General features: G+C 43.8%; 2 protein-coding genes across 4 annotated transcripts in view; both read right to left on the reverse strand.

The window, feature by feature from the left end:
• The window catches only part of Prpf3 (pre-mRNA processing factor 3), a 26139-nt gene extending 15744 nt beyond the window's left edge, over positions 1–10395 (reverse strand). The window contains exons 1-7 of one of the 3 annotated variants that reach the window (XM_031374850.1): positions 10254–10379; positions 8066–8258; positions 5986–6116; positions 4135–4230; positions 3362–3508; positions 2211–2294; positions 1827–2047 (exon numbers count right to left, since the gene is read on the reverse strand). In XM_031374850.1, the coding sequence (XP_031230710.1) occupies positions 1827–2047; positions 2211–2294; positions 3362–3379 (323 nt within the window). In that variant the 5' untranslated portion in view covers positions 3380–3508; positions 4135–4230; positions 5986–6116; positions 8066–8258; positions 10254–10379. Of the gene's footprint in view, positions 1–1826; positions 2048–2210; positions 2295–3361; positions 3509–4134; positions 4231–5985; positions 6117–8065; positions 8259–9838 lie in introns of all 3 variants that reach the window. The other 2 variants (XM_031374848.1, XM_031374849.1) reach the window with 2 other exon arrangements.
• A 5473-nt stretch (positions 10396–15868) lies between these two features.
• On the reverse strand, positions 15869–25007 carry Mrps21 (mitochondrial ribosomal protein S21). Its single transcript, XM_031374853.1, has 3 exons — positions 24915–25007; positions 23933–24054; positions 15869–16242 (listed from the first exon to the last, which is right to left on the reverse strand). The coding sequence occupies exons 2-3, from the start codon at positions 24013–24015 to the stop codon at positions 16062–16064; spliced, it is 264 nt and encodes an 87-aa protein (XP_031230713.1). The 5' UTR covers positions 24016–24054; positions 24915–25007; the 3' UTR covers positions 15869–16061.
• Positions 25008–26607: the final 1600 nt, after the last annotated feature.

The following is a 26607-nucleotide window of genomic DNA, read 5'->3' on the forward strand; positions in this document are numbered from 1 at the left end:
TCAAAGTACAGGGACTGAAGACTGAATGAATGGCTCAATGAGGAGCACTGACTACTCTAGCAGAGGACCTGGGTTTGATTTCAGCTCCCACTTGGGGTCTGCAGCTGTCTGTAACTTGAGTTCTAAGGAATCCTATGCCTCTTCCTGATCTCGGACACCATTTACCCATGACCTACATAGATATACCTGCAGGCAAAATATTCATACACATAAAACAAATAAATCTTGAAATGAAACAACAGCAAAAAAGACCAATGTAAATTAGTTCTGTTTTTAGCTAAGAGTTATTAATATAAAACATCAAACCAGGCTGAGGGTTAACTCAGTGTTGGCTAAGGAAATATCTCAGTACTAGAGCATTTGTACAGCATACTCAAGTTCAGGGGTTCCCCTAAAACATACATCAAATCAAGTACTTGGACACAGGGCATAATCAAATGAAATTAATTCTAAAATCATATTGAGAAAAATTTGTTTTTTTTTCCTCCTGGCTATTCTGTAACTTACTATGTAGACCAGACAGACCGGCCTAAAACTCAGAGACTTCCCTGCCTTTACCTCTTAAGTACTGAAATTAAAAGCATGTGTCACCACTACCACTTGGCCACTATCTCATCTTATTTTATTCCCAAATTCTTCTTTTTTCAAAATTTATTTTCAGGTCCTCCAAAATCAGACTTACAGATGGCTGTTAGCCAACCTGTGGGTGCCAGGAACCAAACCTTAGTCCTCTGGAATAGCAGCAAGTGTTCTTAACTACTTAGCCACCTTTCCACTCCTACATGCACTCCTGCCTTTTTTTTGTTGTTATTTCATGCACACTGGTGTTTTGCCTATATATATGTATGTTTTGCTTCAATGTATGTCTATGTAAGTGTGTTGAATCCTGAAGTACTGGAGTTACAAACAATTGTGAGTCACCATGTGCATACTAGGAATTGAACCTGAATCATTTGGAAGAGAAGCCAATGGTTCAACCACTGAAGCCATCTTCCAGGCCATTCCCCTCCACCCTCATCTCTTTTGTGTTGGTTCAAGAGTCTGAGAGGCCAAGGCCTCCTGCATACTAGCCAGATGTGCTACCACTGGGATGTATGAGAAACAACTCTATCATCTGTTCCTAAGTTCTTGAATTAGTCTTGGGATGCTAGAACAATCACAAATGAGACATAGACCATGTCTCATTTGCTATGTAGTTCTGGCTGGCCTAGAACTTGTCTAGATTCTTATTTACCTCACTATTCTTGCTTCTCCCTCCTGAGTAACAGAGTTGCAGACATGTGCCACCATGTGCCACCCAAGTTTAACATATGGTCTCAAACAATATTGTTTAATGGCTAAAGCTCTTAAGTAATAAGTCCAGAAATCTGATCCTATTCTTACCTCCATTATTAAGTGAAAATTATTATTTTAGTTCTATCAGTTATAAGCAGACAACAAACTACAATAAAGCCAAAAACATGTAACTGAATTTAGATCATATATTAAAAATATGAAACTGTAAGAAATTATTTAATGTTCTTTGAGAAAAAAAGTCAGTAACAGGCTGGAGAGATGGCTCAGTAGTTAAGAGCACTGACTGCTCTTTCAGAGGTCGTGAGTTCAATTCCCAGAAACCACATGGTGGCTCACAACCATTTGTAATGGGATCTGATGCCCTCTTCTGGTGTGTCTGAAGACAGGACAGTGTACTCACATACATAAAAGAAATAAATAAATCTTAAAAAAAAAAAAGTCAATAATATAGTAATATTCAAGTAAATTACCTTTAGTTAACTACCCCAGAAATTTTAGAAATGATAAGGGACTGTGTGAAAGATACTCACGGTGGAGCTATGCCCATGGCATGGAGATTAGCGAGGCCCACCATGTTGGCATTGCCAATAAGCCCTGGCTTCAATGCCAGCTGGGCCTGGATTCGGGCTTGCAGTTCAGCAGCTTTCCTTGCCTTCTCAATGGCATCATTCATAAAGGTAGCAGCCTGGGAGGGCTGAATAGTGTTACCAATTGGAAGCCGCTCTGGTTGGGAAGAAGAAGGTGTCTTTGGCTATAAGACAAGAGAGTAAAAGAAATCAGAGTGTGAGATAAATAGGCATACAGATACACACCATGGAAGATTATGGTGGACAACTGGAGCCCTTTCTGGACTTTGTGGATGAATGACAACAAACTGTGCTAACTCTTCTTTTCAGAACAATCAGGCACCATACCTGAGGTGTAGGGGGGCTGATAAAGCTCAGCTGTTTTTTCCGTTCCTCGATTTGTCGTGTTGCTGCCTCCATCATCTGTTTGATCTGTTCTCCAGAGGGAAAAGGTGGAAAAGATTATTTCCTCCCATAAATGTTCCTAAATGAAAAAGCAGTCAGTTCTAGAGACCTAAAAGTCTGTGAACATCTCCACAATAAATATCTATACCATAGACAAGAAAATTTACTAAAGATAAGCCTATACCCTTAAGTACCAGAATTTTTCAATCTTTTTTCCCCAAGTTAGGATTGGTATATTAGGTAATATATATGACTGAGACCCAGACAATATAAGGTTAGAACTGTACCACACTTTCTGCCTGTATTTCTTTGGATAAGGCATTAATACATTAACCTAAGTCTAAAATGGGGAACGCAGTGCATGTACACTTCGTAACAAGCTACTACATTAAAGTGGGCAGGAAGACTGTAGACATGGTTCAGAGCTAAAGCACCAACCACTCTTCTTTAGGACTTGAGTTCAGGTCCCAGTCTCCATATGGTGGCTCACAACCATCTCTAACCAGTTCTGACACGTCTAACTCTCAGAGGTTCCTGCACGCACATAAAGATTCATACTATGTTTACAAGTCAAGGTTATCAGTCAGGCATGGTAGAATACACCTTTAATCTCAGCACTTGGGAAGCAATAGCAGGCTGAGACCAACCTGGTCTGTCTATACAGAGTGAATCGTAGGCCAGGCAGGGCTAATAGCAAGACCTTGTCTTTAAAAATGTTAATGATCATGCTATCGACCCCTGAATTCCTACTGCCATAAGCATGGGCAATGGTGCAGTCCTCTTTAGAGAGGTTTCTATAAACCCCTTGTTATGTCCTAACAAAGAGCAGAAAGAAGCTCTAAAGATATAATCAAACTAAGTGCTATCATTTCATTTCCTTTTTCCAATGATGATGAGGTAGAAAACTGGGCAAGCGGCAACATAACATACTAGGTGCTCAATAATCCTTAGCTGGGCTACTTCTGATCAAACCAAGGACTGCTAAAATATAAAGGAAAAAATAAAACTTCCCAAATAGTTAACACAAACTTAAATCATGATCACTGGACCCATGTGCTTCAACTCACAAAACCCCTTTGCTTCTTTTAACTAACCTGGAGCTTTGTTAGCATGCCGGGGCTTTCTGACGGAGGTCCAGGGATCACTTCTGGCTCCTCTTCTACTTCCTCAAAACGGGGTATTCGCCGCTTCTTTACCCCCGATGATTCCTTTGAGATCTCAGAGTCATCACCAAACACCTCCTAAAGGAACCCAAAATGACAGAAGAATTGTATCCCTCCCTAGGGGAAAGGAAGAGCCATCCAACCCCTACCAGCATCTTGTGGTTTTCCCAGGGGAATATGGCAACCTTTCAGATAACTACTTGCAAAAAGCAGGGTCTTGTAGACACTCCACCAAGGGGACCACTTCACCACTTCATCATTCCTACCCCACTCAAGCAAACTTCATTCTCATGTTCTGGTAAGTGTTCCCATTTCAAGATCTTTGCCAGTGCCTATGTTTGTAATGCTCTTCCTCCTTTCCCACAATCTCTGTCTAAAACTCACCTCCTCCAGGAAGTTCTCCTCATTATCTCATCCCACTCTGATCCAACTGTTCTTTCACATCCTCTCAGCACTTAGAGCTCGGCTTATATTAGATCACATTATACTGCTGACACTGTTTGCCAAGTGTTAGGTAGACCTTCTCCCAATTAAAATCTAAGTTCTTCCGGAAAAGAGGCTTGTTCTTTTTTAGTATTCCCCAATAACATTTTCTTCTTATCATATAATGGGAACTCCAATATGCTGACTAATTTGCAAAATGACTTTAACAGGACCAAGAGTGGCCGACTGAAGGGACAATGGGAAAAAGCAAATGTACACACCGGTGGTAGGCTTTGGGTGACTTCCCCTCTTCACTAGGAGGGCTCGTGTTTTGCAAGGACATATCCTCAGCCAGGGGCGAGCGCTTCCTGGAACTCCTACAGTTCAAGAAAAAGGACTCTCCCATAATATATTGTGTGGAGTGGGGACTTGAATGGACCAAAAATGGGACCCATATCCCATGCTATCTAGACATCTCCCTCAAGAAACCCTTTCTACTATCCCGCCCCATGTAGTTAGTTCATTCACAGCCTGAGCTTGGCCTTTACAGCAGCATGTACTATTGTAACACAATCCTCCTGTGTTCATCTGTACAGTACGTGTCTAATCATCTCCTCTCAAGTTTAACACAAGTCTGAAATTCTATAACCAGTTGCAAATTTATACAAAACTGCTACTCACATTTTGTAACTCACATTTTTGCAACTCCTCACTCCTAAATAGCAGACTGACTTAAGTCAAGGACTAAGTCTCCTTTCTTTGATCACCCTATAATGTTCAAAAAAAACAAAACGGATAGGAATTTCTATTTTTCTTGGTCATCTAGCATGGCTACAGACCCCAAGCAGACACTGCTTCCTTTTTTGTGTGTATCTCAGGAAAAGTAACTGATATGCAAGGTATCAACAAAAGCACTTTAGAGCTGGGTATGATGATAGTACATGCTTAGAATCTCAGTACTCAGGAGGCTGGGCCAGGAGAACCTCTGAGCTTGAGGACAACCTGGGCTTGGTAGCAAGATCTGGTCTCAAAAATCCAAAACAAGGGCTGGAGAGATGATTTAGAGGTTAAGAGTGAGCACTGTCGCCCAGGGACAAGCGTTTGTTCCCAGCAACTATGTAGTGGCTTACAACTATTTGTAACTCAAACCCCAGGGGATCTGACACCCTCTTCTGACCTTTGTGGGCCACTCTGTCCATACATAGAAATATACAGAGATAAAATTTAAATATGAGTCTTTAAGAAAGATCCATAAGCAAAAGAAAACTTATTGAAGACAAACCACCTGATCATGTCAGCACACACATATAATCCTAGCACTTGGGCACCTCACAGTTCTAAGACAGCCTGAGCTAGCTCTATAGTTAAGACCCTATCTCAGAACAACCAACCAAAATCCAAGAGAGCCGAAGGAAAGTGAGACAGAGAAACTGGCTTCCTAGGGAACTGAGGTAAGAGAGACCAGCCACTAACACTTCTCATGTTAAAAGGCCATGACTACACAGCAACCACAGAATATGCATTTAGTAGAAAAGGGAGTATTTCTAACTCTTTTACTTGGCCCACTCATGGAGACAGTGACCCTCAGTAGGGTACGGAGTAATGTGGACTATATGGTAGTTGTTTTTAGGTATCTTATCTACATATACATTAAATAGAAATCTCTATTAATGAGGTCTACAGTCAGGAAGCAGGGGAGATATTCTGAAGCATGTCTAGGTTTCAAGCAATCCAAGATTCTTGGATTGCTCAATTTATAGGTACTAAGGAGGGCACAGTGAAAATAAAACGGTATGTGACAAAATGACCAAGCTATCAATTACTTCTTTGAACTACTTCAAATGAACTTTGCTCATAGACTATGATAATAAAAACCCTACCCCTCTACTTTAATGTCTAAGAATCCTTCTAAGTATTCTATTTTGTTGTTGTTTTTAACTCTATGTGTTGCAGTACTGGACTGAGCCCAGGGCCTCATGCATGCCAGGCAAAAACTCTATTAATGAGCTATATGCCCATACCCAATATTAGGTGTTCTAATAGCAGATGCCAAGTGTGAGCCAGGTAAGCTCAGCACGTTTCTTATTATTCCAAACACTCCTGAGCTTATTAGATAACAAACCATAACCTACCTTTAACTCTCGCTTTCTGCTTCTGTCACTGCTAGACTTGGAATGTCTTGAGCTTCGGCCTTCCTCCACAGCTTCAAACAGCTTATCCACAAATCGGAGAGTGGAATCATCAAGAAAAGGTTTCAGGTGATCTGATGAGGAAAAAAAAGGCCACAGATTTAAAGGGTAAAATATACAGTCCAGTACCAGACATAGAATAAACAACAGACAAAATAAAAGAGGAGAAAAGTTTTTACTTTTTTTTGTTTGTTTGTTTTTTGAGCCAGGGTTTCTCTGTGTATCCCTGGTTATTGTGGAACTCACTCTGTAGACCAAGTTGGCCTCAAACTTAGAGATCCACCTGTCTATGCCTCCTGAATGCTGGAATTAGAGGTGTGTGCCCCCACCGCCTAGCAGGTAAAAGTTTCAGGAACTTCTTTATAGGGGACTAGGATGGTTAAGAGCACATACTGCTCTTGCAATGGACCCAAGTTTGATACCCAGAATCCACAATGAATGCCTTACAACTGCCTATGACTCTAGCTCCAGGGGAATCTGATCTCTCTGACAGCATCTTCTCTCACACACACATTACCCATACACAGACACATAGATGCATAATTTAAAACCACAAACTGTAGGGGCTCAAGAGATGGCCTATCAGTTAAGATAAGTTAAGCTGCTTTTCCAAGAGGACCTAGGTTTGATTGCCAATACTCATATGAAGGCTCACGACTGTCTTTTGTAACGCCAGTTTCAGGGGATCTGACTCATTCTAGCTTGTAGGGTATACATAAATGTAAACAAAACACTCAAACACATAAAAAATAAAATAAAAATAGCCAGGCATAATAATACACATTTTTAATCCCAGTACTCAGGAGACAGGGGCCAATTAAGGCTAAATAGTGAAACCCTGCCTTCATAGTAACTAAATAAACAATTTTCTTTGTAGAATTCCCAGTTTTGGATATACTTAATGACCCTGCTGTATGAAGTAAAAGGTTCTTTTCTTTTGTTTTTTTGAGCACAAAGTAGTATAGTCATTTTTGATGTTTAAATTGAACATCAAAGTGTAAAATTAGGGCTGAGTATGTAGCACTGTAGAAAAATACTTTGCTAAGCAGGTACAAGGGCCTGGGTACAATCCCCAACACCCTAAAACCAGTTTAAGATAAAATAATCACCTTAGCTCATACAACAACAAATTATGGAAGACTACCCATAACAAAATCTACCTCCCTGTACCTTTCATGTATCTTATACTTTCATATTTTGAGATGTCAATCAGACTCAGTCTTTGATTGTAGTATATTTCCTAAGCGAATTTGACTTAGGTGATTTGGTATGGTGACCAAAGACTGTAATTCATAATGTACCACAAATAATAGAGAGAGAAAAATCGGTTCTTTAAGCTCTTCCCATTGTAACAGAAGAGAAAATAAGGAGAGGTATGGCTCAGTTGAAAGAGTACTTGCCTATGTCCTGGTTCCCTCAGTCTCCAATACTGCATACATCAGGTGTGGTCACACTTGTGATCACAGAATTCGGGATGAAGGGCAGCAGTTCTCAACCTTGCTGATGACTCCACCCTTTAGTACAGTTCCTCATGTTGTGGTGACCACCAACCATAAAATTATCTTGATGTTATTTCATAACTGTAATTTTGCTACCAATATGAATCGTAATATAAATACCTGATACACATGATATCTTATATTCCACCCCTGTGGAGTTACCACGCACAGGTGAGAGGTGGTGATGTAGAGGAAATAGACTCATATGTCTTAGGCCATCCTTAGCTAGTGAGCTGGAAGCCAGGCTGGGCTCCATGAGACCCTGTCTTTTAAATTAAAAAGTGGGAGGAGGGAGCAGTGGTACACACTTTTAATCCCAGCACTCAGGAGGCAGAAGCAGCTGGATCTTTATTGAGTTCCAAGCCAGATACAGCTACATAGAAGACCTTGCCTCAAAAAAACCCCAACAAAACAAGAAAACAACAAAAGGAGTGGGGGCTAGCCCCCCTTTCCTTTGATGCTCCTAATAGGGACAACCAAGGGAAGTTCAAATGTTATGTCAGAAGAGTCAAAGAAGTACACACCAGCCGCCTTCTTTTTGTCCATGCCCTTCCCCACACAGTTCAACGCTGCTGTGACCACCGTGGGCTCTGAAAAACCCAGTACTCTCTTCACTGTCTTCTCAATCCATGGTTTCAGCTCATCCAGCTCCCGCTTAGACAGTGCCATTTTGGAGGAAATGGAGAATGTGTGCTCAAGTCAGACAAAATACTACACCTAAAAGAAACCAAGCAAGAGTCAGAGAAAGGGAAAACAAAACAATCAAGATAACTGCATAATAAGAGTGCTTTCCCCATTCTTATTTTCACCCCTAGGCATGTCTCTCCACCTCATATGAAGGGGAATATGTTCCCTAAAACCAAGCTTCAAAACACAAGGAAGGGGTCCACTGGCTTCTCTCTTCTTCTGCATACCACCATGCCCCACTCATTTGATATTTTAATTCTGACTCAGTTATCAGTCATAAATGCTATCTGAAGAACGAACAAACTAGGAATAACCTAATCTGAGGAAGGGGTTCTAACTTCTGATCCTGTCATATAAAAGATAGGCAAAGAGAACATCTGAAGAGCCAATCTAGAAGTTCACTTTGCTATTCTACTCTGGAAGGTATTCTCTAACCCAACTTTGACCCAAAACTCGTCTAACAGATACAAAGAAGAGGGTTTATTCACGTCAGTCCGCCTGTGTTAAATCTCATAATCCTTAAGAATGCTGTCACATTTCTCTGTAGTTTTATTCATGCTGGTAAGCATTCTATATACCAAAATGATTTTTTATTACTTAATGCAAGTTGGTGAAAAATTTCAACACTATTCATGCTTACATTTGGGTAATCTTAAATCTCAAACATCTTCACCAGTACAGCATAAAGATAACTTAATTTCTGATTTTCTTCCTAATGGCTGTATGTCAACTGACTGACTGCACCGACCTCAACTTCCCATCTGACCTCCTGTTAGCACTGTCGTGCACCGTAGTATGATCTGGGAATTACTCTTTCAAGCCGTTTAAAGACATCTAAAAGATGCAACCTCAGAATGATCATACAAGCCTGTGATCCCAGCACAAGGGGAATCAGGAGTTCAAGTCCAGCCTTGGCTACAGAGTTCAACAACACCGGTGGCTACATGAGACCTTGTCATAAAACAAAAAAGATGCAGTCTAATTAGCTCCTACATTCTTCACAGATTTATCACTCATAAGATCTGTCAACACACAGTATTTAATACATCTGAATGAAGCTGGAAGGCTGTTTGTCAGTGACAAGTTTTATGAATAATCCTGGGATAGCTTTTTTGGGCCATCATGAGATAGCAGTATCAAAAAGAAAGCAAACATGGGCACTTAAAGTGGAGGAGAAAGCCTACTGAAGCGAGACTATAGTAAGCACCACCATTCACAAGCCCTTAGACAAGCAAGTTAATTCCCCAGAGCCTCAGTATACTCATCTTAGAAAACGGGAACATCTGACATTAACACTCCATTCAATAAAGACTTAAGTTACTATGACTTGTCAAGCAGAATACTTACTGCATGTAAGGACACATACATGCAGTGATCAAAACCAGCCAAGAATCCTCATGTTAATGGGGCTTACAGCCCACTACAATTGAATAATAAGCTAGAAAGTTTAAGCCATCTTCAAAACCCAAAGTAATAGGTGAAGCGTATTAGCAGACTGGATGTGAGCCCAAGCAATATACTAACACATGGATGTCTTCAAATTCGAACCGAATGTGCAAACGAAACAGTCAATGGATAAGAAAATTTCAGTTACTAGAGTGGTCACTAACCAAATGGTCAACTACGACAGCGAGGAGGCGTCAGCGTCGGTGGGGGGGCTGGGGGGCGGAGGGGAAGGGGAGGGAGGCAGAACGCGGTCTTCTGAATGAGCAGGTAGCAGAACCCCCATCTTCCGAAGGAATCCCTTACTTTCCTAAGCTACGAGCCCCCGGAACCCCCATGCCCCGGTCTTTACTGTCTACCCTACTGGCCCCCGCCCCACCAAGTCCGACCTAACTCCTCACCTCAGAGCAGGTCTGCCCACCCTGCTCCTTCTCGCCCCCGCCCTTCTCCAGCAAGCCCGTTCTGCCTCCTTCCCCCCACAGAGCCAGGGGTTCCCCTCAGCCTGCTTCCCGCCGAGCACTCCCACCCAGTCCAGCCGCTCGGGCCGAAGGCTCTCCTCTCGGGAGCCGGGCCACTACTCACCTCACAAACTTCAGCCCCTGAGACGGAGCCCGAACGTTACACCGGAACCGGAAACCTTCCGGTTGCCCTACGGCCCGCCGTCGCTACCGCCACAGCCGCCGCCACGCTGCTGTCCCTGCAGCACGTGACCACGGAAGGCGGGGCCTCGGCCGCGCAGCCGCGGTGTCAGGGTGCTGGCGGCGGGCGCGCGCGCCGCGGGATCTGGAGGTTCAGTCCGCTGACCCGCCCCGGATCCTTGTCCACGTTAGTCCTGTGAATATTGCATGCAGCAGAAATCGGTGGGCAGCACGTTCCATCGGGTCAAGGGTTAGCGCGCTAAGATTATTGCTAGGACTAACTTTAACTTCGCCTCCCTAATTTAAAAGCGATACCAAGAGACGAGGCAACAAAACAGGACACAGACTCAGAGCTCTCCCTGGCTTCCATTCGCCAATGAAACACCAAGACTCCTCACTTCCTAACCTGTGGGGATCACAATTAGTATTCCGATGGCTTACTCAGCCTCAGAAACCAGACCACTTCCTTGTTTGTTGCTTTCTGCCTTGCATGGCTCTTTACTAAGAAACCTACAAGATTTGCACTCCACTCTCCTTCGTGTTTGTGATCTAATTAGCCCCAGAGAAGCCTTTCTGGCCACCCTATTTAATTTTGATACTTGACGCTCTCGATTTCCATTTTCCTTTTTTTTTCTTACTGTACTTACAGTATCACCTACCATATTCATATATGTTAACAGGGTTTGTATTAGAGTTCTCTAGAGTCACAGAACTCATGGGTAGTCTCTATATAGTAAGGGAATTTGTTGGTGACGTACAATCTGTAGTCTAACTCCCAGCAATGGTTAGCAGCAGCTGTGAATGGAAGTCCAAGGATCTAGTGGGTGCTCAGACCCACAAGGCAAGCAGGCAGGAAGAGAGAGAGAGTGAATCTTCCTTCTTCCAATGTCCTTATGCAGGTCTCCAGAAAAAGGTGTGGCCCAGATGGTCTTGAACTCAAAGATCCCCCTATCTTAATCTTCTGGAATTCATATCCACTATGCCTCAAGATCTCCATGCCAAGATCCAGGTCAGAAACTTGTATCTCTCAGCCTCCAGATTATGATCACAGGTGAGCCTTCCAATTCTGGATTGTAGTTCCTTCCAAATATAGTCAAGTTGACAAACAGGAATAGCCACTACAGGCTTAGTGCTTGTACTTACACTAACATTTATTAAGTACTTAATAAATACTTGTCTACTGTAGCAAGTTCCCCACATAAAATGTAACACTTTTTTTTTTTTTAAAGAATGGCAAGTCCTCTGGGAAAGGTAGGGGGAGTGGATAGAGGTTAGATAAGGGACATCAAATGCAGTTAGGTAAGAGAAAGTATTTCTGGTGGTCTATAGCATGTGCCACCATGCCCAACTTTAACTTCATTTTTATGCTCATGAATATCCAGTTTCCTGATACTATTATCTGTTTTGTTTGAGGCAGAGTTTCACGTAGCCCAGGCTGGCCTCAAACTCACCATGCAGATGACCCTGAACTCCTGCTATTCTCACTTCCATCTCTTAAATTCTGAGATTACAGGATTGAACCACCAAACCAAGCTCTCAGACAGTCCTTTCCCTGTTTGAATAGTTTTGGCAGAACTCACATGAGGGCCTGCTCTGTAGGTAGAGGGGTGTCTTACAACGGCCTGTTGGATTCCAGGATCCCCTAAGGTGGCAGGAGAAAACTGACTCCACAGGGTTGTTTTCAGGACTCCACAGGCACACACACACAAGTTTTAAAGAAAAAGAAATGTAAGACTGCAGACCAGAACCTGGGATTCAGCCCAGTAGTATAGTACTTGCCTAGCATGCTCCAGACCCTGGGTCTGATGTCCACATTTCAGTAACATCCACCACCTGACATATATGAGTTTATTCTGTACTCTTCTACTTGTTCACATCTGCCTCTATCAAAACATCTATATTTCACCGGGCGGTGGTGGCACACGCCTTTAATCCCAGCACTTGGTAGGCAGAGGCAGGCGGATTTCTGAGTTCGAGGCCAGCCTGGTCTACAGAGTGAATTCCAGGACAGCCAGGGCTACACAAAGAAACCCTGTCTCAAAAAAACCAAAATAAATAAATAAATAAGTAAAAATCTATATTTCATTTATTCCTCCTGTTACCCTTTAGACTTCTATTTCCCCCTCCCTTCTCCTGTTTTGGTGTTTTCTTCAGATTGTCTTTGAATTCCTGGGCTCAGGTAATCTTCATTCTTTAGCTTGAGTAGTTAAGACTAGTGTGTGTGTATGCACATGTGTGTGCCACCGTGCCTGACTCTTGTCATTTCCTAATGAAGAAAACAATTCAGAAAAAAAAAAATATGGAGGAATCACAGGCAGTGGGAGACTAAGTTTATTTTAAAATTCACTTGATTAAATACTGAAAATAAAGCTGGTTCCTCTAAAAACATTTCCCATAGAAAACTGAATCCAGATTGTTAGAAAGCACAAAAGACCACAGGGCACGTCAGCTCAGGCTTTGATTGCCAGCTCTGTCAAGCAAAGGATCTCTGTGAGACCATTTCAACTACAAAACTGGAATACATTAATCAGAACACATTTACAGGGCAGGGAACCATTTTATTCTTTTTTGGGTTTTTTTTGCTTTTGTTTTTTGAGACAGGGTTTCTCTGTATAGCCCTGACTGTCCTGGAACTCACTCTGTAGACCAGGCTGGCCTCGAACTCAGAAATCCGCCTGCCTCTGCCTCCCAAGTGCTGGGATTAAAGGCGTGCGCCACCACCGCCCGGCCATTTTATTCTTGAGAAATTTCCAGCACTATTATCAAGGACCTTTTTTATCAGGAGATTCTTGTGAAAGCTGAGATTAGAAAATCGACAAGAACAGGTGTATTAGTCTAAAAACTGCACTGAAGACAGCAGACTCAAATGCTGAGCTCTCGAGCTACAGCCCAGCACAAGTCTCTCCAGCTTCATTCACACACAGATCTAGGTGAACAACCTGTACAGTTGTTGAGCTTGATCCTCGGGACCCACAAGGTGGGAGAGAACTGACTCCTGAAAGCTGTCCTCCTCCGACTTCTTCAGGTGAATGTGGCATGTGTAAGACACGCAGATTACATAAAATAAATATAACTTGTAAAAGTTAGTTTGGGGCTGGTAGTGGTGGTACATGTCTTTAATTCCAGCATTTAGAGACAGAGGCAGGCAAATCTCTGAATAGGAGACTAGCCTGGTCTACTGAGCGAGTTTCAGGACAGCCAGGGCCACAGAGGGAAACCCTGTCTAGAAACAACAACAACAAAACAAACAAGAACTCTTAGAAGAAGAAAACAGGGTTTGTCTTCATGACACGGGATTTGGCAATGAATTCTTAGGTGTGACACCAAAAACAAGGGCAGCAAAGCAAACTGGACATGGAAAACTTATGCCATTTGGCTGGGCGTGGTGGCAGATAACTAATCCTAGTCCTTGTGAGTCTGAGACAGGATGGCCAATTCCAAGCCAGCCAAAGTCCTGTCACAACAAACATTAAAGGAACCTATTGCAGGATAAGAAGACGACCCACAGTGTGGGAGGCAACATCTACATGTCAGGTACCTGAGGAAAGACCTTGTCAACTCAGCAGCAATAAGGACCCTGGCCTAAGGACTTGAACGCTTCTTAAAGGAGGAACAGTAAATAAATTCACAAGAGGGCTCAAAGGCATTAGCCGGTAGAAAAGGGGCAAGCCTGTAACCTCACCTGGAGAGGATGAGGCAGGTAGCCTGGCCTAAGTCCCTAAATCGAAAATGCAGAAAAACAAAAAGTGAAGGCTAGAAATCAATGCGTTACACCACAAGGGGGCGGTGTTTATCCACTAGCCCTAAATTCTGTCCCTTAAAACTCTTTATGCTCAGAGAGTAGGTAGCATCCTGGGATGGGTGGCTAGCCTCTTCTCTGCCAGTCTTCTGCAGATGCTGGTGCCAACTCCCCAAATACTGGAGGTGCTGCTGAGCGGAGACAAAGAAAGGAGGAAGCAGATGGCAGCAGAGAGAGACCAGCAGGCTTCCTCTCTGCGGTAAGAATGCTGCTGTGGGAAGGCGGATGCTGGACGTCTCCAAGAAGCTGAGAGCATATGGGACAAACATTCAGCTCCAGCAGGAATTACAATTATGCACAGGCCTATTAACAACTTGCTGGACTGAACCTAAAGCAGGGGCCCTAACATGAGCAGCACAGCTCCTGTGCTTACATTCCACTGCTCACTCCAAGCCCTTGCTTTTACACACACTTCATTGCTCTTTCTTACGACTCATTTACTGCTTTACCATCTACCCAAGGCTCTCGTGTTCTGCCTCCCCCCAGCCCCTTCATCAAGATTCAAGAACAGAAACAGGAGTTAGCATCTTTTTTTGTTTTTGTTTTTTCAAGACAGGGTTTCTCTGTATAGCTCTGGCTGTCCTGGAATTCACTGTAGACCAGGCTGGCCTTGGACTCAGAAATCCACCTGCCTCTGCCTCCCAAGTGCTGGGATTAAAGGCGTGCGCCACCACCGCCTGGCAGGAGTTAGCATCTTAAGGTCTGTTCCTGGGATTCTTTTGAGTCTAGTTTAGTAGTTAGGTATTTTAGGAGAATTTATCAAGAACACATACGTACTTTACTCAGAGGGAGAGAAGGGCAGTTCAGTAAAGAATAACATCTGCATTTCCAGTGAGAGTTGTTTTGGGTAGGAAATCCAGTATATTTTTTACAGTTGGAAACTTTCCTTGCCTCACCTAGACTCAGAAAAGGGGCTTTAAAATTCTAAAAACATATGCTGGAGAGATGGCTCTGAGGTTTAGAGCACAGTCTGCTCTTTCAGAGGTCCTGAGTTCAATTCCCAGCAACCACATGGTGGCTCACAACCATCTATGCAAATGGTGCCCTCTTCTGGCCTGCATACATACATGCAGACAGAATGCTGTATACATAATAAATAAATCTTAAAAAGAAAAATTCTAAAAACAAAACAACTTATCTGGGCATGGTGGTGCGCACCTTTAATCCCGGCAGTCAGGAAACAGGCAGATGGCTCTCTGTGCATTTGAGGCCAGCCTAGTCTACAGAGACTCAAAAACAAGAAAAACCCACCAAAATAATTAGTAATAAAACAGCAGTTTAAACAACTGTACAGCTCAGTAGTATTAAGTCTATTCACATAATTCAATGAGTGCTTGCCTAGCATATATGTCTGTGTACCACGGATGTATATGGTGCCTATGGGTGGGGGTGGGGGGTCAGAAAAGAAATTCCTTTAGGGTTTGAGTCACAGACAGTTGTGAACCACAAGGGTATGTGGACTATATGCATGAAGTACCCAAAGAGGCCAGAAGGTGGCGACAGACCACCTGGAACTGGAGTTCCAGACCTGTGTCACCCAGTAGGTGTTGGAACTCAAGCAAAGCTCTCTACAAAAGTGCAGCCAGCACCCTTAACCACTGAGTCATCTCTCCAGCCCTAATATTTTATTCTTTCTTTTTTCTTTTTGGCACCATGGTTTCTAGAACTTTTCCAAATCTTTATAAACAGAAACTCTTATCATTACATGTATCTTCTAATTGGCCCCTCTCCTAGGCTAACAACAAATATTACTGCTCCTATTCCATTATTTTCATTCTTTATTTTCCTTTTAATCAAAGAAAGGGTTCACTGTGGACCAATAAGATAGGTTCTGTATGTCCAAGCCTTCTTGTTCACCTGTGATTGAGTTTATTGCAGAGAAAAGTAACAGAAATTGGTTGGATAAGGAAAGGAGTTGGACACAGAACTAATGTGGGCTTCTAGCCCCAAGCCTCAGCAGCCCAGCCATGGGTCTGCACGGTTCTTTCGCATCAAGAAGTTAATCTTTCGAGCCATTTCCATGTTGTAGATCCTTCGGCACGTTTCATAGCTTTCCCGCTGGCGGCGGAGGTAAGGCTTCTCATAGAACCGTCGTCGCTTTATGACTTCAGTAAGCCCGTCGGTGGTGAGGATTCTGTATAAAGGCAGGTAATGAAGTCAGATGCTGTGGGTCATCACTGTTCCTTACCAGTTTCACAGCCCATGAGAAGCCAGGAGGCAAAAATAACTTGTGTTTGAAAATTACTAGCCGGGCGGTGGTGGCGCACGCCTTTAATCCCAGCACTTGGGAGGCAGAGGCAGGTGGATTTCTGAGTTCAAGGCCAGCCTGGTCTACAAAGTGAGTTCCAGGACAGCCAGGGCTACTCAGAGAAACCCTGTCTCGAAAAACCAAAAAAAAAAAAAGAAAATTACTGTGGGAAGAGGTAACAACGTAACACTGACTGCTTTCCAGAGGCTGCAGTAAGACCCTGTGAGGTAAATTTAAAAGGCAGCACAGTGCTTACTCCTGGAGTTACGCCCTCACTTTGACTCCCAAGACACACCTGGACACACCTGCAGTGTGTGACAGCGTCTGAGGGACAGTGGTTCCCGATGCAGTACTTTCCAGTCAAGGGAGGGAAAGCACTTGTGAAGCTTGGTGTGTGGTGGTGCACACTTTTGATCCCAGAACTCAGGTTCTCTGTGAGTAGGGAGGCCAAGCAGAGCCACATAGAGGCCTTGTCCCACAAAGCCAAAACCAAAACAACCACAAATGAGGCAAACCATTTGTAATTAAACAAAACTCAATGGAGTGGTTCCTCGTTGATTCTTAATAAAAAATGTAGCTCCTTCTTCTTTGTATTTAAGAACTGGTGTGATGGTGTACATGTCTATCAGCCCAGGACTTGGGAGGCTGATGTAAGAGGATAGTTTCAGATCACCCCTAGTAATTTAGATCCTGCTTTAAAAAAACAAAAACCAAAATACCTAATAAATAAAAGAAATATAGCTCCCAAACAGTAGGAAAACATTAGAGAAAAAAACAACTGATACAACTGCAGTCTGAGCAATTGTGCCTAAACACAGGCTCTCGTCATAGCAGTGACACAAATGAGAGCATGGGAACAGCCTCGCTCACCATTTCCCATGTCCCACATGCTCTAATCACATGACTGTGTGTCTATGCATGTGTAGGTGCTCTTGGAGGTTAGGGATCTGCCTGGGGTGTTATTCCTCAGGCACACCCTCCTTACTTTTGTAAGGATCTCATTGGTCTGGAGAGCACCCAATGATTGGGCCAGACTAGACAGACTTACTTAGACAATGAGAGGGGAAGAGCTGGGTGGAGCTACTTATATAGGGGAAGGAGGAAACATATACCAAGAAGGTGGGATATCATCTCAATACCTAAGCATTTCCTTTTTCTTTAGTGCTGGACATGAAACTAAGAGCACTGATAAGCAAGATGGAGCACACTTTTAATCCCAGGACTGGGGAGACAAAGACATGTGGATCTCTGAGTTTGAGGCCAGATTGACACAGTGAGTTCCAGGCTAGCCAGGACTACACAGTGAAATCCTGTCTCAAGCAACTAAACAAACAAATGAACAAATAAGTGTAAATAAATATTAAAAACAATTAAAAGCAAGCTGGAGAGATGGCTCAGCGGTTAAGAGCATGTTCTTCCAGAGGTCCTGAGTTCAATTCCCAGCAACCACATGGTGGCTCACAACCATCTGTAAATGGGATCTGATGTCCCCTTCTGGTGAGTCTGAAGGCAGCTACAGTGTACTCACATACATTAAATAAATAAATCTTTTTTAAAAAAATTAAAAACACAGATTAGGTTGCCAAGATGGTTGAGTTGACACTGGATCTGAGTTCTAGTTCCAGAATCCATGTAAAAAAAAGGCCCCATTTGTTTCCCCAGCACTGGAGGTAGAGCTAGACCAAGCAGCTTAGCACTCGTACATGCACACATGCACCCCACAACAGAAGCGCTCACTCAACTTCATCTCTAATAGGCAAGGATGTAGGTCAAGCTTTGTAGCAGAATTAAGTATGGCCCTGGGGATGTAACTTGGCTGTTACCTGGTTTCTCCCCAGAGCCCCTTAACCCACTGTGGTGGTGCACATGTGTAGGCAGGAGTTCAAAAGTCATACATGGCAAGCCTAGGATACACAAGACTCTGTCTCCAAAAAACCCCTAACACCAACCAAATAAACAGACCCAAAAGAACTCAAGAAGTAATAGTTAAAGGGCTAGGGGTGTAGCTGAGGGGTGGAGTGCCTGCCTGAGTTATACAGAAGGCCCTGGGGTCTAGTTCCCAGTGAGGGAGTGGGGGTGGGGTAACTACAGATGGAGCTCAATGGCAGCACTCTGAGAAGGTGTTACTAGTGTCACCTCAGTCTACAAAGGTAGTTCAAGGACTAGCAGATGAGAGCTCACTGTAAACAGATCAGCTTGGAGTTCTGGTGCCTGGCAACCCTACATGAAGGAGAAACCAGCTGCCAGTTTTAGTAAAACTCAACTGATTATGTAAAAGGAGCCGAGCCTCTTACAAGGGGAACCTGGGGGTGGCAGATTCACATGTCAGTGTAGCCAGGCTGCGTCAGCCGCCGCTGTGTATGCAGAAGGACTCAATGAACCCAGAAGCTGGCCCATCAGGAGTAAAAGGGGTCAACTGGGCATGCTTCCAGTGTTCTTGTCTTTCCTAGTTTGGGGGCCAGCCAATCACACCCGGCTTCTAGCAACCCCCACTCTCCACATCCTCACTTCAGGGCTCCAATGAAGGCCCCTGGTTGGTTACATAACAGGCATTTCTGGCACTCTCCCGGGGTAGACACATAGGCCTTTCCCTTTGTATGGCTCCCTCTGCACTCCAAACACCGTGAAGGTTCAAGCACAGCTAGCTCTCACTTGCAACCGCTAATGCAATCAGATCACAGAACAAGAGGCTTATTTAAAACACAACCATCTGAAAGCTAAAAAAGAGAAGACTGGGGTGAAACAAGTATGTAGAAAAGGTGACCCAAGAGGAACACAGTAGGGAACAGTTGAGGAAAGAGAAGCTAGGTCAGGAAGGGCTGCATCCAGCAGGGACAGGACGCCCGCAGGGACTCTACTCGCAAACACAAGCTTACAAGTTCTTGCCTAGAGAAGCACCCTAAGAGCAAAAGATTGATCACTTCCCTCCTCCAACCAGGCTAAAGTACAACTTATAAGACATTTCCATATCACTTCAAGACTTAAAAAAAGGAATAGAAATGCAGCTTTCTTCTTTGCAAATTATATTTTTATACTAAAAATGTAGCTTTTTGCTTGTTTTTGAGACAAGATTTTAAATATCTCAGGCTGGCCTCTGACTTAATATGTAGTCAAGGATAACCTTGAATTTCTGATTTTCCTGCCTCAGCTTTCTTGCGCCGGCTGGAATTACAAACATGTGTCACCCTGACCAGACTACTATTTTTAAAATGCAGCTTTCTGAAGTGACTGTAAACTGCCAATACATTCCCTGCGCTGTTTTCGAAAGCATGGTTTCAAGTTCATAAGGAGCCCCAGGGAGCTTAAAGCTGGGGTTCAGAGTCTAGGGGCCTGGATTTCTTCACTTTATCTTATAAACATCTCTTCTGCTCTCAGCTGAAGTCTTCCTTGTTTCAAGGACTCTTTCTCTTTGGTAGTCTTACATAGCCCAGGCTGGCCTCAAGCTTGCTGTATAACTAAGGATAACCTCATCTTCCTGTTTGCATCTCTGAGTGCCAGAGTTACAGGAAAAAGGCACCATTTGCCAGTTTATATGGTACTGCTGGTCCAATGCCTTCCTACCAAGTAAGCTCCATCTTCAGATCAAATCTTCTCTTCTTAGGGAATATAAATTGGATCCTCCCCTCAAAACCAAAACCTTGTAATTTCCTTGGTGTTTTAATAACTGAAGTAAGAAAAAAAGTACTCAGTGTCCTCATTTTTTGAGACAGGGTCCGTATAGTTCAAGCTTGAGATCCTCCTGCCTCAGCCTCTACAGGACTGGGGCTGCAAGTGGAAGTCACCACCCCCAACTGCTTTGTACTGACATGTTTTTTAAAGAAAGTGAAATTTTTTATGCTGGGGACTCAGCTTATAATGAACTGCTAGAGTGCTTCCCTGGCATGTTCTATCCCCAGAGCTGCAGAGAATGGGGTGTTGAATGTGTGTGCACATATGCGCATGTTCATGCCTGTAACCTTGATTCAGGCGATGGGGGCAAAAGCATCAGGAGCTTAAGGGTATTCTTAGCTATATGGTAAATTTGAGGCCAGACTGGGCTACAGTGTGAGTTCCAGGACAGCCAGGGCTACACAGAGAAAGCCTGTCTCGAAAAACCAAAAAATAAAAATAAATAAGAAAGAAAAATTCCTTGGAATAAGATCTGAAATAATACCAGGTCAGGTGGTAGAAAATATCCACATAGTATCTACTTTTTAGATTTTTATTATCTTATGCATATGTTTTTATGTATATATGTATTTTATGTACATATGTTTTCCTACATGCATGTCTGTGTACATGAAATGTGCTATGTGCCTGGTCCTGTGGAGGCCAGGAGATGGTGTCAGATGCCCTGGAAGTGGAGTGGGTGCTGAGAATTGAACCTTGGCCCTCTAAAGAGCAGCCAGTGCACCTGGCCGGTTCTCCAACTCTGTGGAGGTCAGAAGATAATACCCAAGAGTTAATGCTCTCCTTCCATCACATGGGTACTCAAGTCATCAGGCTTGAACAGCCCTGATATTTAATTGGGGCTGGCTTACAGGTTCAGAGGTTGAGTCCGGTATCATCAAGGCAGGAGCATGGCAGCATCCAGGCAGGCATCGTGTGGGAAGAGCTGAGAGTTCTACATCTTCATCTGAAGGCTGATAGTGGAAGACTGGCTTCCAGGCATCGAGGAGGAAGGTCTTAAAACCCACCCCCACAGCGACATACCTATTCCAACAGGGCCACACCTACTCCAGGTGTAGCCCTGTGGCCTCAAATTTGCAATACAGTCAAGGACAACTTTGAGCTTCAAATCCTCCCACTTCCTATCTGCTAGAACTGCGCGTCGCCACACGCAGTTCACAGAGTACTAGAGAAGAAACCCAAAGCCTCACACAAGCTAGCCAAGCACTGTACCATCTGAGCTACAAACCCAGCCCAAGAGGATAGTGCCGTTCCAGGGGGTTCTATACTCTCCTTGAGGTCCCTGAATACACATGGCACACATAGACATTCATATAAAAATATTTTATTTGTTTTTGAGACATAGCCCTGATTGACCTAGATCTCACTATCTAGACCAAGCTGACCTCGAATTCACAGAGAGAAGGTGCTGGGATTAAAGAAAACAAAAACAAAAACAAAAACAAGCAGTGCTGGTGCTATAATGAGCACAGCTGCTTGGCCCGGGTTCAATTCCCAGTCAAGGCAGTACGCCCATATTCTGCCAAGGTCTTGGACCCAGGAAGCCCTGAGAGGAGCCTTGTCTGGCCCCTCTGGGCTTGTCCCAAGACTATGCCAGGAAGCAAAGGAGGTGATAGACATGAGATGGCTCAGAGGTTCAGAGCACTGACTGCTCTTCCAGAGGTCCTGAGTTCAATTCCCAACAACCACATGGTGGCTCATGACCATCTGTAAGGGCATCTGATGCCCTCTTCTGGCGTGTGAGTATGAATGCAGCAGAACACTCATACTAAATAAGTAAATAAATCTCCTAGGAACGGTAAGACTGTGACCTGGCTTCAAGGAATAGATGATTACCTCGTTCAGAGAGGGAATGAGAAAAATTTATTATGCTTTGCTTTATACTCTTGAAAGTAGAAGTGAGGAATGCATTCCATTACATATGGAAAAGTGGGCAAAGAAGTGTTATAGTTTGTATACGCTCAGCCCAGGGAGTAGCATTATTAGAAGGTGTGGCCCTGTTGGAATAGGTATGTCGCTGTGGGGATGGGTTTTAAGACCTTCCTCCTAGCTGCCTGGAAGCCAGTCTTCCACTAGCAGCCTTCAGATGAAGATGTACAACTCTCAGCTCTTCCCACACGATGCCTGCCTGGATGTTGCCATGTTCCTGCCTTGATGATACTGGACTGACCCTCTGAACCTGTAAACCAGCCCCAATTAAATACTGTCCTTTATCAGACTTGCCTTGGTCATGGTGTCTGTTCACAGCAGTCAAACTCTAAGACAGGAAGTACTGTTGAAAATGAGCAATTAAGTGAAGCAGAGGAGCACTTAGTTGCGAAGTACCACATGCCACGTGAGAGAACTTTCACCAGCACCTGCAGCAAAGCAATCTTCATGGGAAAATAAAGCTTATTATGGCCAGGTGGTTCACACCTTTGATCCCAGCACTTGGGAGGCAGAGGCAGGTGGCTTTCTGAGTTCGAGGCCAGCCTGGTCTACAGAGTGAGTTCTAGGACAACCAGGGCTACCCAGAGAAACCCTGTCTTGAAAAACCAAAAAACAACAACAACAAAAAGCTTATTATGCCTTTCAGCCTCATGGCCAAGGAAATAAGAGAAAAAAAGAAAAGCTAAAAAGAGGAGCCTAGCGGTACACAGGAAGCAAAGTGGGCAGATCCCTATAAGCAGTTCTAGACCAGCCAGGGCTATACAGTGAGACCCCTCTCAAAAAAACAAAACAAACAAACAAACACAACAGCAAAACAAAACAAAGCAAGAGCTGGAAAGTGGCTCACAACTTCCAGAACTTGAGTCAGGGGGGCAATGCTTCTAGCCTCTGGCACCTGCATTCACATGCCCATACTCACATACATACACATCATTAAAAATGAAATAAAAATGTTAAATGAGGTATGCCAGACTAGGGAAGCCTAGAAGAACTAGAAGAGTACGATCTCATCAGGACTAGTCTCTAGCCATAGTCTAGTGTTCAGATACCTCTCCACAGAGCCCCTCCTCTCCAGCCACGTCACTGTTTTTAAGTGTAAGTATATGTTTGTCTATGTCCCATGCGTGAGTACCTGCCGAGGGCAGGTAGAAGAGTGCATCAGATCCCTGGCATCAGTCGTTGGTGCTGGGAACCAAGCTGGGGTCCTCTGAAAGAACAGCATGCCCTCCTTACACTGAGCCATCTCTCCAGCCCCTAGCTATGTATTTCTGCTTATGCTATGACTCTCTTTGGAACCTGAAATGCCTTCTCATCTATGCCTTATTTCTTCAAGAGCCCAACTAGAATTTGTCTTTTCTAGCCAGGCATGTAAATGATAGTGAGCACAGAATCAACCTCAGCATCCGGGAGATGGAGGCAGGAGGGTCAGGAGTCAAGGTTACCCTTGGTTACACGGCCCATTCTAGGCCAGCCTGAACTACATGAGATGAACAAAACTCACAAAGGAATTATTGTTGTCTAGTAGCCTTATTCCGCAGAAACTGGCTCAGCTGAAAGAAGCACTATGCCTCAGCTTCTTGTTTCTCATTTCCCTTCCACTTTTTTTTTTTTTTTTGGACATGGGGCGGGGTCATCTTAGACTCAGCCTAGTCAAGATTGTCTACATTATTCTCAAATTCTTCCTGCCTCCACCTCCCAGATGCTGAGATTATAGTGTGCACAGGCAGTCACAGATTTATGGGCTCTTTCCAAAACTTTGGACAGAATTCAGATGTATCATCAAGAGACGACGGCTGCTTGTTGGATAAGCTCCATCGAGTTGAATTTGGAGAACTTCATTTTTAGGATACTAAACGGAGGGGATAAGAAGCGTCCAGAGCCTACACACTGAGCTGGCACCAGGGTGAGACAGTTTATGAGGTGGAGGATAACCTCACATTGCCTAGGCTGGCCTAGGCAAGACTCTGAGTCCTTTTACCTGTTCAGGGTCCGGTAGGCACCTTCCACGTTCCCCTCCTGAACCATCACAGTCCTGGCAATGAACTTCAGATGTTTAGCCATGGCCTTGTATTTAAATCTTCATTCTTCAGGGCCTGTAGACTGAACAAGGAACGTGGAAACCAGAGACACAAGATAAGAGAACAAAACCCAACGGAGTCACACGTTACCATTGCTGGTTTTATTCAATCTAGAAATAGAACCAGCTCAGGAACCATAGAACCGAGCAGGAGGGCTTCTTCATATCTTAGTACAAGTAGGTCTGGAGAGATGGCTCAGTAGTTAAGTAGTTAAGAGGATCCAAGTTCGATCTCAGTACCTAGAGGGTACCTACAGAGTGGTTCACAACATATACAGTCCCAGGGAATCCAACGCCCTCTTCAGGCCTCTGCATGTATGCACAGACATACATGCATGCAAAATACTCACATGCGTTAAGATATAACTTTTTTTTTTTTTTAAGGAAAAAGTACACGCGAATCGTTACCAACATTCCTTTCACTGCGCGGTGATACGGCTTAGCAAGTAAAGGCACTTGCCACCAAGCCTGACGACCTGAGTTAGAGCCCTGGAGCTACATGATGGAAAGAGAGGACAGACGCCTGCAAGCAGTCCTGACTTTCGCGCCCCTCCCTACCCCGCCACACCAAGAAATAAATAAAAAGATACTGCCAGGCAGTGGTGGTGCACGCCTTTAATCCCAGCACTTGGGAGGTGAGTTCGAGGCCAGCCTGGTCTACAGAGTGAGTTCCAGGACACCAGGGCTACATACAGGGCCACACAGAAACATTCTCGAAAAAGCAAATCAAACCAACTTCCCCCATCCCCACCCCCCAAAAAATAGGTTTCCGCTGAGAGTTGAAAAGAACTCTCTAGGCACCAGGCTGCCACGCGAAATCTTGCCCTCCCGCCATACACGCTTTGCAGCTCAGGAACCCCCCCAAATCTCCCGAGCTCCCTACCTGGGGCTTCCAAATCCGGGCTCCGCGATCCTCCGGGCCGGAAGCGGAAGCTACGGAATCCCGCGGCGGAGGAAGCTGCGCTGAAGGGCTCAGGCGGCTGCAGAGTTCCGTTTACAGTCTGACCTTGCAGGGGTTCGGTTCTGAGCGCAGGCGCTGGACTCTTCGCCCGACAGTCAAAGAAACAGCGTCCTCGCCTTCCTATGGAGGAGTCGCAATCGCTGGGTCTGCGAGAAGGTCAGCCCGATCCGTAGCTCTAATCCTGTTAACCTTTTACTAGATCTGAGCGATTTCATTTTCTGGATGGGAAATGGGAAGCGTCCTGAGAATATTTTCTATTTAAAAAGGACATCTCTGCTCACCGGGTGAAAACAGCTCCACACCTTCAATCTGCCTAAAAGTTAAGAAAAGAAATTACATACTGTTAGTTTCCCATTGCATCAGCTATCTAAGCCATTCCACTGAATTAAGTAGAATCACTAAAGAAACAAATGGGAAACGCCTGCAGAATTTTAAATCAAAATATTGTTGTTTTAATGCCAACTTTGCCACTTGTTGCCTAGTGAGATCTAGTAGAAATATCAATTTTTTTTCCATACGTTTTGACAACTTTATGTGTATGTTATACCCACATATCCATGTATGGTTATTTACATGGGTTAAGTAATGAGTACAGAAAAACCTACCCACAACACACACAGATGCACCCTCATCTGTTACTTCTTTAAAAGATTTGTTCTTCTTATATGTGTATGTACATGTGCCTGCATGTATGCATATGCACCGTGTGCATGCAGGAGCTCAAGAAGGATTGGAGAGGTGTTGGGGCCCTGGGCCCAACAGTTAATAGGTGGTTCTGAGCTGCCATGTGGGTACTGGGAACTAAACCCAGGTCCTCTGCAAGAGCAATTAATTTTCTTAACCACTGGGCTATCTAGCCAGATCATATCAGTTAATAGGTACTCACACAAAACGTAAGCCAAAAGCACCAAACTGAAGCTAGACACCATTGTGCTTGTCAACAAACTTAACTGAATGGCTGTTCCCTGCTAAGCACTGTTGATACTATTCCAGTGTCCCTTGCACAACTGACAGTATGTAGACACAAATTTAGGCCAGGTAGCATATAATAAGTGTAAAATTAATTATATAGGCAGTAGTATAATATGTTAGAAAGGAGTTCTAGGTTCTATTCAGATTCTAAGCATCATCAGGTGTATAACTTTGAACAAGTTACTCAAACTAGGAGTCTGCACTTTTTGTCTAAATAAAAATATTGGAATACTACCATGTTTATTTGTTGATTGTGTGTGGCTATTTTGGGCTATAGTAGTAGACTTGGGTAGAAGAGATGGGGATCTATGACCTACGAATATTTATAATCTAGATCTTATTCAACATGAACTCTTAACCTGGTTCCTTATTTGTAAAATGGCGTTAGCATCTACTCTGTTGGTCTCACAAAATTGGTCATAAGAATCTAATGGGGGGCTGGAGAGATGGCTCAGCAGTTAAGAGCAGTGCCTGCTCTTCCAGAGGTCCTGAGTTCAATTCCCAGCAACCACATGGTGGCTCACAACCATCTGCAATGGGATTAGATGCCGTTTTCTGGTGTGTCTGAAAACAGTTACAGTGTACTTACATATAATAAATAAATAAAATAAATAAATAAATAAATACCTTTAAAAAAAAAAAA

This window comes from Mastomys coucha, unplaced genomic scaffold (assembly GCF_008632895.1).
Source record: "Mastomys coucha isolate ucsf_1 unplaced genomic scaffold, UCSF_Mcou_1 pScaffold16, whole genome shotgun sequence".
NCBI classification, from domain to species: Eukaryota; Metazoa; Chordata; class Mammalia; order Rodentia; family Muridae; genus Mastomys; species Mastomys coucha.